The 14,539-nt window shown below is 36.9% G+C and overlaps 1 protein-coding gene across 7 annotated transcripts in view; it reads right to left on the bottom strand.

Annotated features, from left to right (window-relative positions):
* Nucleotides 1-14,539, bottom strand: part of NAALADL2 (N-acetylated alpha-linked acidic dipeptidase like 2) — a 400,924-nt gene that overhangs the window by 61,575 nt on the left and 324,810 nt on the right. For all 7 annotated transcript variants that reach the window (XM_079315503.1, XM_079315508.1, XM_079315504.1 and 4 more), the window contains one exon: nt 7,751-7,897. In XM_079315503.1, the coding sequence (XP_079171629.1) occupies nt 7,751-7,897 (147 nt within the window). The remainder of the gene's footprint in view (nt 1-7,750; nt 7,898-14,539) is intronic.

Here is a 14,539-nt window from a genome sequence, read left to right as displayed (position 1 = left end):
TAGTAAGTGAATTGGAATAATCACCGTAAAGCTGTAAATTCACAGACTGCAGCACAAAGAAAGCAACTTTTGGGATGTCAGGATACTTGCCTGGCTTTTTTTCTTCTGCAGTTTTCCCCTGGTGCTTTTTACACTGAAAGCAGAATCAGCAGTTTAGGCAGGAGTGGTCCAAGTGGAACCTGATAGAGGAACTTCCCAAAGTTCCAGAACTTAGAAATGGAAGCTCAGTAAGATTCAGTACAAGTTAGAACAGCTTTTCTTGGATGTGTGGTGTGAAGGGTGCAAAAAAATTTTGTAATATTTTATGATCAGTTGAGAGAATTCGAATTATGTGGAAACATGAAGTTCCAGGAAGATCACCCTAATGATCTGGAGTCATAAATCCCAGTGACAATGTCTTTCAAAATCAGATATTATCAATGCTGTTATGTCCTGATTCAATGTTTCTTATTTCCAGCTTTTATTTTTAGTGCTCAAAGAGATATTTATTACACTGGATGATGAGATCTATTTTAGAAACTGGACAGATGTTGTGTAGGTGGGAGGCTCACCACCTTGCAGTAAGAATAAAAATTTTTCTTTTGCTAAAAATAATAATATCTTCAAAACACTATTTATTTATCAGAAGTCTTATTAACCAATTCTTCAATGTCCATGATAAGATGTATCAAATATTGCAAATTTTACCAGTGAGAATACATCACTGACCCAAACCACAGCTGTTTGATTGTCAGGTGATCTTGACTTTTTCCCCCAAAAAGACAAAACTGATTGCCACACTACTAAAATCTACTGGCACAAAACAAGTTTTGATACTTATTCCAGATATTCTACCAGAAGATTTTTAGTTGTACAGTTTAATTCAGCCACTCAGGACAGTGGTAAAACATTACCATGAATGCAACAGGCCATTTAATTCTCCAGGGTGAACAGAGAATTCAGTGACATCTGTCAGTAGATAATACATATTTTCAGTAACTAGATGCTTCAAACAGAAGCAATTAATTGGTGTCTAAACAAATTTTTCACATTTTCCCATACCCCATTGATCCTGTTAACTCCCAGGCTGACTTTTTTCCATTGACTTCCAAGAATCCTCAGTCAATTCCAAGACACTGAGGAGCCTCTGGGAGAATCTGCAAGGACAGAGCTCACAGAAACAACATTTACTCATGCAGTGGGAATGAATGTAAAGAAGTTGTGTGATTTTGATACTGCAAGGTAAGTTTACATAAAGAATTTTCCCCTTCTGAATCCACTGTGTGATGTTTGGGACATCAATGTACTAGGATTTGTGAGGCCAGACAATTTTTTGGGGCAGAGTAATGTATCCAAACTGATGAGGACATCATCAGTTTCACTAGCATTAGTGCAATAACAAAGATGCTCTTCCACGAAATTAAGTGGCTAAATATTCATATTATTCAATAAAACAATTCAAGCAATCAATTGAACATCAAATGCATTTTGTCTTGTAAAACAGCGAGTCATTAACCTTAACAATTTCACCATGCTCTCACAACCAAATTCAACTCAATTAGCATCCAAATGAACAGATGGACTAATGAATTAATGAATTATTGGTGAGCACTACGCTGACCCCTGACTGAACTGAGAAATTAGAAAACACTAATTTATGCTAGAGACAGAAAAAACACATTGGTCAGGGGAAAACTCAGTCTGAATAAAGAAAAGCATGGCTATTATAAAGAGAGCAGAATCCCTGAGTCAGAAAGGCAGCTGTGGTTTGGACACACAGGTGGTCCCAAGGCATCCTGGAATCTTTCCTTGTCACACACTGGCAGTTCACTGCTTGTCCACAAACACAAATGAAACCTCTCTCTTCACCTTGGCACAACTCCCACTGCTGCACCTTGCTGCCCATGAAGGTCTGTGCTCAGTTAATAAACTCTCTCAGCAGCAAGTGCAGCAGCATCAGCCTCTCCAGAGGCAGCTCAGGGAAGGGAATCCCGGGTTCCCAAGCAGCCATCCTGAGGCTGATACACATTTGCTCCTTTGCAAAAACTTCCTGGTATCCTAAGCACGCTGGTGCTGTGATTCTTTCAAACAGGCATGAAACATCTCCAATAACTCCCCATGGGCAGCTAGCAGCTGTGTTATTCCCTTAAAAAATTTAACATGTACCAGGGAGAAAAGAGAAGTAGAGCAGGGAATGAGGGGAGCCATGCAGAGCTGTATTTTCAGATGGAAAATCTACTGAATCACAGATTATCACAGCAACACACTGCTATGATGCAAACTCCCTCCTAGTCTACATGCAAGAGGAGAAACATGGCTTTTGTTTGAGGTTTAAAAACCCCCCAAAATTCTGTCTGGAATTACAGACTCAGACAAGCAGTGCTAAATCTCTTGCCAGGACATTCACACAAAAGCACAGGCCCTGAAGTTCTCTGTTGAGCACCCAAGGATGAATTAAGCACATTGTGCCTTTGCATATGGTCTGCCCTGATCCCTCCAAGAAAATGATGCTGTGATGCTTCTAATGGAATTTCTTGATAAATATACTTGGCTCTGAGTTAGTACTGGCTGACAATGAAGGAGGACATAAATAATGATGTAAGATAAACTGCAGAACATTTACCAGAAAGGCCTGGTCAGCTGTAGATAATCTAAGCCAGTCAGAAATCTCAAGATCAAGACTATGTACATGGGTGTACTAATGCTTTCCTGGCTGGAAAGGGACTGGAGAATGCACCAAAAGTAAAGGAAAAAATAATCTGGACATGGAGCAACAATGAGATTAATGTTGTGATTCATCAGGGTGGGATAAATGCATTGAGAATATAGAGTCCAGAACTTCAGAACATAAAAGTGGACTGACTTTAAGCACTGGAACTGTTGGAGCAGTGATTACACTAGTGATACAAAACCAGCTCTGAATAAAGAACACCACAGGTCAGCCTACTCAGCCTTGGTTTCAGGGTGCACACACAGCTACAAGGCTGGATTTGTGGACATGAACCATACCACAGACTTTGCTTCCTGCCACAAAGCCACAGAGTTGATTATATACAGAGATGCATTTGAAAACAAAATGTGTCTGGGGTTCAAACACCAGTTTCCTGCTCACTTCAGAAGAGACACAAGGGAGATGCACTGAAGAGCACTCCAAGCCCTCCCTCTACACCAACATAAGCACATCAAAGAGACAAAAGCAGCCTGCAACACAAGAGTTATTTTTTTGTAAACTAGACTCTTGAGTTCTCTCCATCAAGGACAGTTCCTCTGTTTCTTTTCTCATAACAAAGAAATCTTGGAAAGCTTTTGACTTCTTTAGAGAGAAGTGCATGATGTGTCAGTCTGAGCATGTAAATAGTGAAATCAAGAAACTGCAGCAAGTTTCCCCAAAGAGTGATAAAAAGGAAGGAAAGAGGGCAGGACAGGGTGGGAGGGAGGTGCAGAGGCTGATGGCAAAAACAACTGAGAAGCCACATTCACTGAAGGGTTAAGATTTAGTGCCCTCTTGTTTTACACCAGTGTGGGTGAAAAATCACTTTTAAGGGCCCTAATGAAAGTTGAAAGTTACCTTCAGAAAGTTATGCATATTTCAACAGAAATAAAAATCATTATGCATTCTCTCTAAAGAGGATACAATCTCAAACTGTCAAAATTCTAAACTCTTCTACATATATTACATACAAATGCCTTCTATAAAGAAACCTCTTTTCATTTTTCTTCTAAATTAGCTTAGTGGTCCATGGTATTACACTACCTTGGTCTAGCCTGTGAATAATGTGACAGGTAATTTTTATACTTCTTGCCTGTACTTAAGTTTGAGTGAAGATACGGAAAACAACTTTTATGATCTAGGTGTAAAAATAAATGTTCTGTGAGTCCTGCATACCCAAATGTGGACATACACTATGGAATGTTCATGATGATTTTGTGTCCATGAATAAATTAAGAAAAAAAAAGTAATTTTTTTTTTTTTTTAATAATGTACAAGAACAGCAGGTTTTTTCCCAAACTGATAATGCTAATGTTGATTCAACCTACCACACTATCACAGAGGGGATTTAAGTTTCTGTGTTATCAGATAGAAATCATTCTGTAACAGGATGCACTGAGAAGGATGAATAATATGTAGATTACATGGGAAATCATCCAACTATAATTTTAAAAAATGGATTCCTCATGAAACTGTTGACTGCAATGACACAGAAATGAATGCTAACAGTCAATTAATTTCCATCTTGAAAAAAGCTCAAAATACACCTGTACCAGCTGAAGTTTGCAAGTGATGGAGCTCAAAATGCCAAACAGTTCAATGACAAGTTTGAGTTACAATACTGAAGAAACAATCAAATTTCTGACTGCAACCATGGAAAACCCAGTTTATATTTTTTCTACTACCCAAACATTAGGCAGTCACAGCAAGGCTCTTCTCTGTGATTACTTGTGCTCCAGGACTTCAGCAGGCATACCACAAACTGTGCTATGAAAGAAGTAATCAAAATAAATTAAATTGTAACTAGGGGCTTGGACCTTTTCCCTTCAGGGAAGAAACCCAATACTACCCAAACACAGATCTTTTAAAAACTACTTTTCCCTGTCCCCTTTCATGAAAGAGAAAAGATCATCAGAATGTTAAGTCTAGAAGAGCAAGTTACATTTTAAGGTGTTCCATCAAGAGGAAAATTAAACACAGAAAATTAGAGAGATTATGCTCATACAAAAAAAAAAACAAAAAACAAAAACCAAAACCAAAAAACAAATAAAAAATCTTAAGGAAATAAGGAAGAGGAGTAGGAGATACATTCCTTGTTGCTGTCAGCTTTACAGCTACATACAGAATATGCTTCTAATCCTATTCTCTGCTGTGGTGAGGACTAACAGACTAATCATGAATTTCAGTAGCAGAGAAACTGCTTTGAAATCAATGTTTAGGTTTCTCTCTGGAGACTCTACATAGTCACTTGGATCACACTAATCATTATCTGGAATAGCAAAAGTCCTCCTGTAAGCAAAATAATCAGCAATATCAGGAAAATCTGACCAGCTTGTCACCTAATGCATTACAAATCAGAATTTGACTCTCATGTGGAAGAAAAGCTAGTATACCAGAGGTAAGGAAGAGAAGAAAGCTTTCTTCAACAACTGAAAAAGAATCTTGGAAATTGGGACAACATTTTTTTTTTTTTTTCCCACTTCTGAAATTCCTCCAAGTTTACTTACTTTGAGACTAAAATTCTGCTTGTTTTCTGCTGGTGAATAAATGAGCTGCATTTTCCCCAGAGCATTTTTACAGCAGTGGCTGAATTCTCAATGCACTTCACTGGCTCCCAGACCCAATGGTCAGGGGCATTTGCCAGGCAGATTTAACCTCCCCCAGGCTGTGGTTCACTGTATTATGTAATTCCAAGCCAGACAGTTTTACTTACCCTTCTGGCCTGAATGTTTTCTCTTACAACTTTTATTTCCTTGTATTTACTCCTCAGGTTTTTGTCAATGGAAGGTTTTTAGAACCTTCTCTCTGTGGACTGGCATGGCTCTGGCTGAAGAAATGCATTTCTAAAGCTGACCTGGAGCTGCTGCTCTGGAGGAACAATACAAGCACAGGTCTTGGGCTTTTTAACTCTAAACCAGTTTTTTTTCAGCTGTGGAACAGCATCAGTTTTACCTGACACTGCATGCTGGCTGACAGGTGGGTAAAATAAACAAGTGATGTATATTCCAAAGGAAGAGTGATTCCTGAGTAGGTCACAGCAGTGGAAGAGACTGGCACAATGATAGCCTACAAAAACACATCAAAACCATCCATTCCTGAACCTGTCTGCCCAAATCTTGTTTTGCAATGAAGCTGACAAAGCTGAGGCCTAGTTAAAAAAGCTGGATGGAAACAAACAAGCAAAAATCCCTCCCTGCAAACCAGCAGATTTTTATCAGCCCCTAACCTGCCTAATAGAAATTCCTAAAATGTTTATTAATATGGCTGTTGGCACAGAATAATTTGTCTCCCTTATAATATCTGTCAATAAACTGAATCCACAATAAACAATGGCAATAAACAGTAAAGGATAAACAGATTGCTTGTTTGATAGAACACAGGAGAGACAATGAGCTAATCTTTCAGAGGACTGTTAACAACTCGTGCAATAAATAACAAAGATACAGCAAATAATCCAAATTTAACCATTCTGTGTAACCTCCCTTTTAGGGAAAAGTTCCATTCTCTTGCCAAGAGAAATTTACACATTTTGCCAAGCAGATTTATTTCTCACATAAAACAGATCTCACAGGGTCAAGGTCTCCTACAGTCTGAGAAGTGCAGTATGTCTACTTCAAGACTGCAGATTACACTTACCAAGTTTATTTCTAGGAAATTATTTTTCAAGAAGGACAAAAACTGAATTTTTAACAAAGAACCAAATTTCGAGTGTCATGTTTAAACAAATACAGAAATACTGTCTTTTATGATTTTAATTACATTGATGAGTCATTCTGAGAGACAAAAATGCACATTTACAAGGTTAACTGAATATGAAGAATTACTTCAGATTAAAGTAGACAATAGCCAAGGGAACCTTCAGTGTTCATACTGCAAATGTTGCTGGGAAATATTTACTACTTTGATATACTGAACTTAGCAGATTCTTCTTGTGCTCTATAGATTGTATATACACAGATCTTGAATGAAATCTACGTGAAACAGCTGCTGAGTGACAACAAAAAATTCCTCTGGACCACAAACCTTCCATAAACATTGAACTCACACATCTCCTGCCCTCAGATTTTCCTTACAGCCTTTTACCTTGTGTTTAATCTGAAATAGAAAACTTTGACTCATAGTTGTCATGCTATTTCAAAACAGAAGTCTCCTTATTTATACAAATTCTTGACTTAATCTGTTTTAATCTACACAACAACACGACAGCAACACTCCCTGTTTGGCACAGCCTGCTTTGTTCTGCATTATGTGAAAGAGAAGCCTATTAGCAATGCAGTGTCAGGAAACATTCCAGCTGAACCCAGCCTCAGCTTCACTCCCCAGCTTAGAAAGATGTGCACACAGGAGATGAGCACAGTGAAAAAAAAGAAGAAAAATGAGGAGAATACAAAGTCAGTGCATCATTATATTTGCATGAAAACACACACCTCTTCTCCTGCCTTTTGTGTCTTGAAATACTTAATTCCAGCCTTCCTGATCTTCAGCTGACCAAATGAGGGTGAGTTTGAGATGTCCAGCTGCAAATAACCTATAGTAGTGAAGGTGGAGGAAGGACAAACCCTCCTACCTGAACTCCAAACAGCATAAAATGCATCTCCCTTCCACCTACCTTGCAGAGGATGATAGGCTGAAAAAAACCAACGTGGTGTCTGGAAGACTCCAATCAAGCACACAGACCTTTACCACCAAGGTTTATCTGAGAGAATCTTATTTTTCTCATGGTATAAAAATGGATATAGAGTTCATTTTGAAGACTGTCACATCCTACTGTGCAGTAAAAAAGTACACATCAATCAATACCTGTTTCCTCAATGTTGAAAACAGGCTGAGAAGTTGGGTTAGATAACATGTAGCCTATAAAACTATCAGCAATGTGTATCTGTTTCTTTGAATACTATATCCCTACAAAACCAGTCACTTGGGAGCTCTGTGGTAAGCCTCTGAAGACCTAAAAAAATGCACTTAGAGGAGATAAATTTCCACTACAACAGGATAAAACCTATGAAAACATAATTCCATCTTCCTGCTATTTTCAGTTTGTCCATTTTTAGCCATAGCTACCTCTGATGCTTTGATGTCCTCATAGGAAAACTGCGTGGCAGGTACTCCGAGGTGGTTGATGAAATAATCTGAATCTCCCTGTATCTGCACAGAACTCACATTGGATACTGGACATCTGGCCTTTTCCACACAGTTGAAGGTCTGGCTCTGAAAGAAACAAACACAAATAAAAGCTCTACTTAATTATTTGCAGTCAGATTCTCAAAGACTTGTAGCAATATCTCATTTAAACAGCATTCTCTGGGTTGAAGCATCTTATAAATGGCAGAGTGAAATTTTGAAGCAACATGGCTGAGTCTTTCAGAGGACAAGGACATTCTTATCTAACTAAGATGTCAGGAGAGAAAAGAGAAGAATTAAGGCACATGGGATGTCTCATGCTGGCCACAAGATCAGAAGGCATCATGGTGCTCCTAAGGAATCATTCCTTTATTCAGTTAATAGCATGCTCTACCTCAACAAAAAGCTGAATGAGATTATCACATTCAATCTCTGATATTCATATATCTATGAAATGCTAAGGCAATGTAAAGAATTTCCCACAATTGCAAAGTAGAACTTAAAAGAAAAACAGAGCTAAAAGGCTAAAGATACTTAACACACATCTTCTGTGTCAGTAATAATTTCTGTGTAGGTTTATTAAAGCAATTCTAATCAGTGAAATCTTTGTATTTCTTTCACATGAGTATTTAATGGTGAAATCTTAGCAACAGAACTGTAATAAACATGGAAACTGGAAATCAAGCCCAGACTGAGTGCTACACACTTGTGTAGCTTTTAAATCTATCAGGTAATTAAACACTTAATAAACAGTAGGTGTAAAGGCTTTCAACATCTATTACAGCAAATAAGCTACTTAGGTTTCTTTTCAAGAATATTAGGAAATTGAAGTACTGGAGATTATTTGCATTTAGCTAACAGTTCGTATAGTATAACATAACATCCTCATCCCTACCTACAAAATTACAGGCTTTCTGAAAGAATAGCCTAAGATTGGCTATACTTTAACACAAAAATACAGCAAATTCTGTATATTAAAGTCTCTGAGGTTATCAGGAAAATGTTAGACAGAGAAAAATCTTGGTATTTTCCTATTTCAAAATTAGCATAATTATTGCTTTACAGTTTCATTTCGGTGCCATGAAGAATGCAATTGCATATTACCCAGTTTAAATAAAGGCTGCAGAGTCTCACAGAAAATTATTTTAAAATACCTTCAAGAAATAGCTTCCATTTCATAAGTAATTTTGAAAGGTAGTTGCATTACTTCTTTTTTTATCTGCTGAGCATTTCTGCTCCTGCCATTCTTATATACATTCACAGTTGTTCAAGGTCTGTTCAAAAAGTTCTAACAGAAAAGGCAGAAACCCAAACAACAAATTCACTGGAAAAGGTGTTTTTAATAACCACATTTGTGTCTCATAAAGTCTCTCCTACACAAACCCAGTGCACAGCACACATCCAGTCAAAAAGACATATTTATTATTTTTTTAATATATATATACCTGTGTACAAGATCCACTGCTCCTTCCAGGAATTAGAGGCATTTAAGGATCTCCCAGTGTCCTATACTGCAGCATAGATCAGATTTCCTCACTTCATACTGCCCACCCAGCTGGGCAAGTTTCACAAATGATGGGTAGCCTGTTCTCCCTTTAATGTTGAAAGGCTCACTGAATGATGTGAAATTGTGAAATACAGTTAATTTGACAGTTAATTCTGAATATGCACACCCCCATTTCCACCAGCCCAACAGGAACTGAAGAAATGTCTTCCTACAGCAACTAAGAAAATTTATTTTTTCTTATGCATGGAAGTTCATATATGAAATGTTTACAGCTTTGGTTAAGAGGACTATAAAATATGGTATTTTGGGGGTTTTAGATTGTGATCCTTGATGGTATAGGATTGATGCTTTTATGACAGCATTGTTCAATTCAATAGTTCAGCACTTTAAGGGTTTAACTGCTTTATTCTATTTGCACTGTTCTGACACACAAGCCTCTCATAATGACAAGTTCAACAATAAATATTTAACCCAGCACCAATATAGGAGAACACTTTACAGGCAAGATGCTGTGCATTTCCAATCTGTTTTCATTGTTATGCAGTCTCCACAACACCAGCATTCTTCAACTCCCTGATAACTGCAAAGTTCATATAGTGTGTTTTGTATTCATTAAACAAATGAAATGTTTCTTTCACAGAAGTATTTAATGTTGCAATCTTAGCAACAGAACTGATGGACTAATGGACTTAAATGTTCTGCAATTAATAAAACTATTAAAATTAATTTTAAAATCTTTAAAAATTTATCTAGAATAGATGCTAGCAACTAGATATTAGCAACACACAACTAACCCCCATTTGCAGAGTAGCCAAATTATTTCCTCAGCTGGTCAGCCTTACAGGACAAACACAGGCTGGCTGTATTTAGAGCACTCAGCTGCTCAGGCTGGGCTCCACTGCGTCACTCAAGCCCTCCCTTCAGGCTGGAGGCAAACCAAGCCACTGCTGAGCCAGGATTCAAGGAGTGCTTTGTGCCAGTGCAAGGATTCACATGCTGTCTGTAATTGAATAATTTTATTTCTCTGGAGCTCATTTTGGGTTTTAGCACCATCTTACAGGTTTATGTTACAAATCTGAGAAAATGAGGAGCACCATATGGCCAAGTAAATACATTTAATTTGAGGTAATGTCCTAAAATAGCTCTGATACATCTGAAGTATAATCAAGTGGGACTTCATTGCAGATCTTATTAGTTAGTTCTGGTTACTACTTTTCTTTACTTGACTCCAGCTTCACTTAAAACATCACCACCTTTTTAAAGTGGATTAAAACATCTTAGGAGCTTTCAACAGGGCAAGTAAAAAATGAAAAGTTATTCTTACAGTATGTCAGTCATCCCAGCTTCAGAACTACAACAAGGAAGATTATTCTTCATGAATAATCAATCCCTATTTCTGAGCTGAATCACCACCTGTGTCAGGGACTGGTGCAATTAAGGACTTAAAGTGTAAGAAACCATCTAAAGAAGCAGCTACAGAATTTATTACATTCATCACACACCTTGTGAAAATGCAGAAAGTAGGAGATGAGCTTCTTTCTTACTGTAAATATGTAAATCAACAGCAGCAGGTAGCAAAGGCCAGAGAAGCTGCACAGCAAAGGACTCACAGGTCTGTGTGTCTCATCTATAAACACCTGTCACACTCCAGTAAACAGATCCTTGCAGACAGAAGGCTTGATGGTTCTTAAAAAATATTATTAGATGACTGCTAAGGGCTATTGAAAAAAAACAAAACAACAACATGGAGTTCCTAGGAATTGCATTAATTCTATGGCAAGCATACTTCTGTTTTCTCCCAGCTGACTGTCAGGTTTGGCTGTAAACATCCTGTTCTGCTCTGTCTTATTGATTGATTATACATATTGCTATTAATGCAAATCAGCTCCTCATGAAATTATTAAGGAGATTGAATATGGCATTTTGCCCCATAGACATCAAAGTGCTTTTCAAACCAACTAAAGGCAAGCAAGGTACTTAATATTCCTGTCTCTCCCAAAATCATAGAACAAAAAAACTACATAAAAATTAAATTCATAGCATTTACCCAATTTTGAGCCTTATCAAACTGACATGATTCAAGTATGTGCATAAAAATAATTCTAAATTATATTCATTCTTTTTTTTCTCTGTGTAGGAAAAGAAAATCTAAATATGCTGGTGAAAATTAGCATGCTATAGATGGAGAGTAGTTGTGGTTTAAATAGCCTGAATGTTACACATCACTAATGTGATGTATTTGCCTATTTATACAATGCAATCATTTGATTACCTGATTAAAGCTACACCAAGAAATCTTGTGAGGTGGAGTGACTAAACCTTGATGCATTTAATTTATGCTTTATTAAGATTAAAATGATTAAACATTAATAAAATGTTGGTTCCTTAGTTTCTTAGCAATTTTGCTTTCCCACTTAAACATCTTTTAATTTAAGCATGCATGAAGCCTTACTGAAAATATCTGAAATCTTATTATTTAATGACCTTTAAGGGCAATATGAAGACTCAGGTGAAATTCTGTAGCACTGCAGAATCATTCACAGAAAAGAAAGATTTAAATCTCAGAAATTGCTCCTAGTTGGAATTCTTCATGACTACCACATTAAAGTGTTCCTTGTACACACACACACACATTCCATTGAGAGGAACTTGTCACCAGAGGAAAAAAACTCCCTCAAGAATTGTGTTTACTGAAAGTCATCAGGGACAAGCAATTCAGGATTATCTGAGTCCCTCTGATACTCGTGGGCAGTGCAGTGATTCTCAAACACTAAAACCCCAGGGAATCAACATTAGACACCTAAAATTCCCCCACCACCAAAGCACTCTCTGTTTTTGTACACAAAAGCACCACACCTGGAAATTCCCAGAGTAAACAGGTTTTTAGGCTGTGCAGGAAGGTAGAACTGCATTTTCACACAAAAAAAATCTGCCTTTAAGATAAATCTCATGACTTTAAAACTGTTCTTTCACAAAGTCTGCAGGTATTCTGCATGACAGAGAAGTTTTTTTACTGAAAATGGTGACCAACACAATACTTTCAAAAGGTCAGGTCATGCAAGATTAGCCAAGACCCAGTTGTGATATTGTATTCAGATTTCTACTGAAACTAGAAAAAGTCAATTCATGTGAGCAACACAAGCTGCCAAAAATAAACTACAGTTCTACCTTTCAAAACTGCACGAACCAATTTTTGTATTTCAATGGTGACTTCCTAAAAAAATGCAAAATTACTATACTAGTGGTTATAAAACAAAGCATGGAAAAATATCTATGCTTGGAACAAAATATTTAAATATATTGCTCTATGTTGCACTAGTTTGCAAAATGGAGTTATTTTTTATTTAGTTTACAGCTAGAAAACATGAAACTTAATCCTGTAATTCTTGTTCAAGACTTTGGTTTCTGTTAAGCAGTATTTGCATACTTCTAAGTATCTGCCTTATTTTCAAATAAAAAACATGACCATCAGTGTAAAGTCTCTATAATAAATGGCACCTCATAGGACTAAATCACATTTTAGTTGCAAAATTTACATCAAACTGATAGGAGATACAAAAGAAGGCAGTAAAAAATTATATAGTGTAAATTTAATTTTCTATGCTGCACTTTTTCTACATTTAACTTTATCTACTGACAGTCTTTCTCTGATTCCTGATGCTTGTTACATGATTCTGAATTACATTTATCCTTCCTATAACCAAATTGAAGTCCCATGCCTCATTGAGTCAGATGTACCTGTTGCAAGCATTCAGTACAAACTGCTAGGAATTTTAATGGCTTTTTTAAGGAAGGTAAAAATCAAGCAAGTATGTTCCCATTTGATAAGAGAATTTCAGAGCAATCAAATATTTAAAGCTAAAATTACATAGCATGAATTATATAAGTGGCCAGACTGCAATGAGAATGCCATCAGCAATTCCAAGCAGCTTAAAGAGTCCAGTAGCTTAAAAATACAGAGTTACAAAGTTTAAAAAAAATAATTGAAAAACTGCTGCACACACCTTTGGTAGCTGTGTTTCTCCAAAGCACCCCAGAAAACATTGCATTAGAACTTCTTCCATATTTTTTCATCAGCACAGGAAGGCAAACTCTCCAAGACTCCAAGTAAACTGACTTTAAAGACTGAATTTCCATGACCACAGGCCCAGCCTCACTATTTAGTGAGTTACATTAATTGATGGTAGATTTCAAGAAACTGCTTAAAATTATTACTGTAATCAAGATCAAATTTCAATTGTAACAGACACAAATGAAGAAATTGTTTTATGGTACAGAACACCAAAAATCAGTAATTCTTTGGAAGAACTCTCTTGGCACAATTTGGCAAATCTCCCCTCGTGGCACCAGCCTGAGCAAGGGCAAAGAAATTTATTGCTGACAAAGCTTTACCTTGCCCTGAAACCTGCAAACCCTGAAACTTCTGAACAGCAACTGTGCATGAAGAAATCACCCCCTTCAAGCCACACAAAAACCTATTTTTCAGTCTCTGAAATGGGAACTCACTCCCAACCACTCCACACAGACCATGAAGGTCAATAAACCACCATCGTATTTTTCATATAAAAACCCTCTTCTGGACTTCAATGGGAATTGAGCAAATGGTATAATAACAGGATTTGCACTTAAGATATCAAGTATCTGTAGAAATTGAATTTTTCAGGAAGATAATCACAAAGCAGATTTATTAAAGTGTGTCAGCACCATAAATACAGGTCTCCAAGCTCCACTGCAAGATAAATTAAATGATCCAAAAGATGTAGAATTATTTTATTTTTACAGCATTGGGGTACTGTAAAACTCTTTTCCTGACTGGATTCTTCCAAATTTATCTACCTAAAGCACAAGAAAGCATCCTTGGTATTGCCTCTGTAAAGCAAAACAAGAGCAGAGAGGAAAGGAGAAGAGAAAACCTAGAGAAGGGAATTCCATATGGCCAAATGACTTTTTCTTTCTAGTTTCCATCAAAGTTCATTTGAACTTGGTTTCAAGAACAATATGAAATATTAGAGTTTTGGAGAAGAATTCCATCTACTTAAATAAAATGTGGTTGCAACCAGAATCTGGTTTCACATTCTGTTTTTACATGAATCTGATCTAGTCTAAGGAACTTTGAAAAAATTTTCAAGAAAACACACAGTAGCCAGCCAGAAGTCATCATACATCTAAATTATGTATTTCTTTGTGCTCTGAAAATTAGGATTACTATCTGAGATAGTTCC

The sequence above is a fragment of the Erithacus rubecula genome (assembly GCF_903797595.1).
Source record: "Erithacus rubecula genome assembly, chromosome: 11".
NCBI classification, from domain to species: Eukaryota; Metazoa; Chordata; class Aves; order Passeriformes; family Muscicapidae; genus Erithacus; species Erithacus rubecula.
The sequence above is the reverse complement of the archived record's forward strand: the minus strand, read 5'-3'. Positions and strand labels throughout refer to the sequence as shown.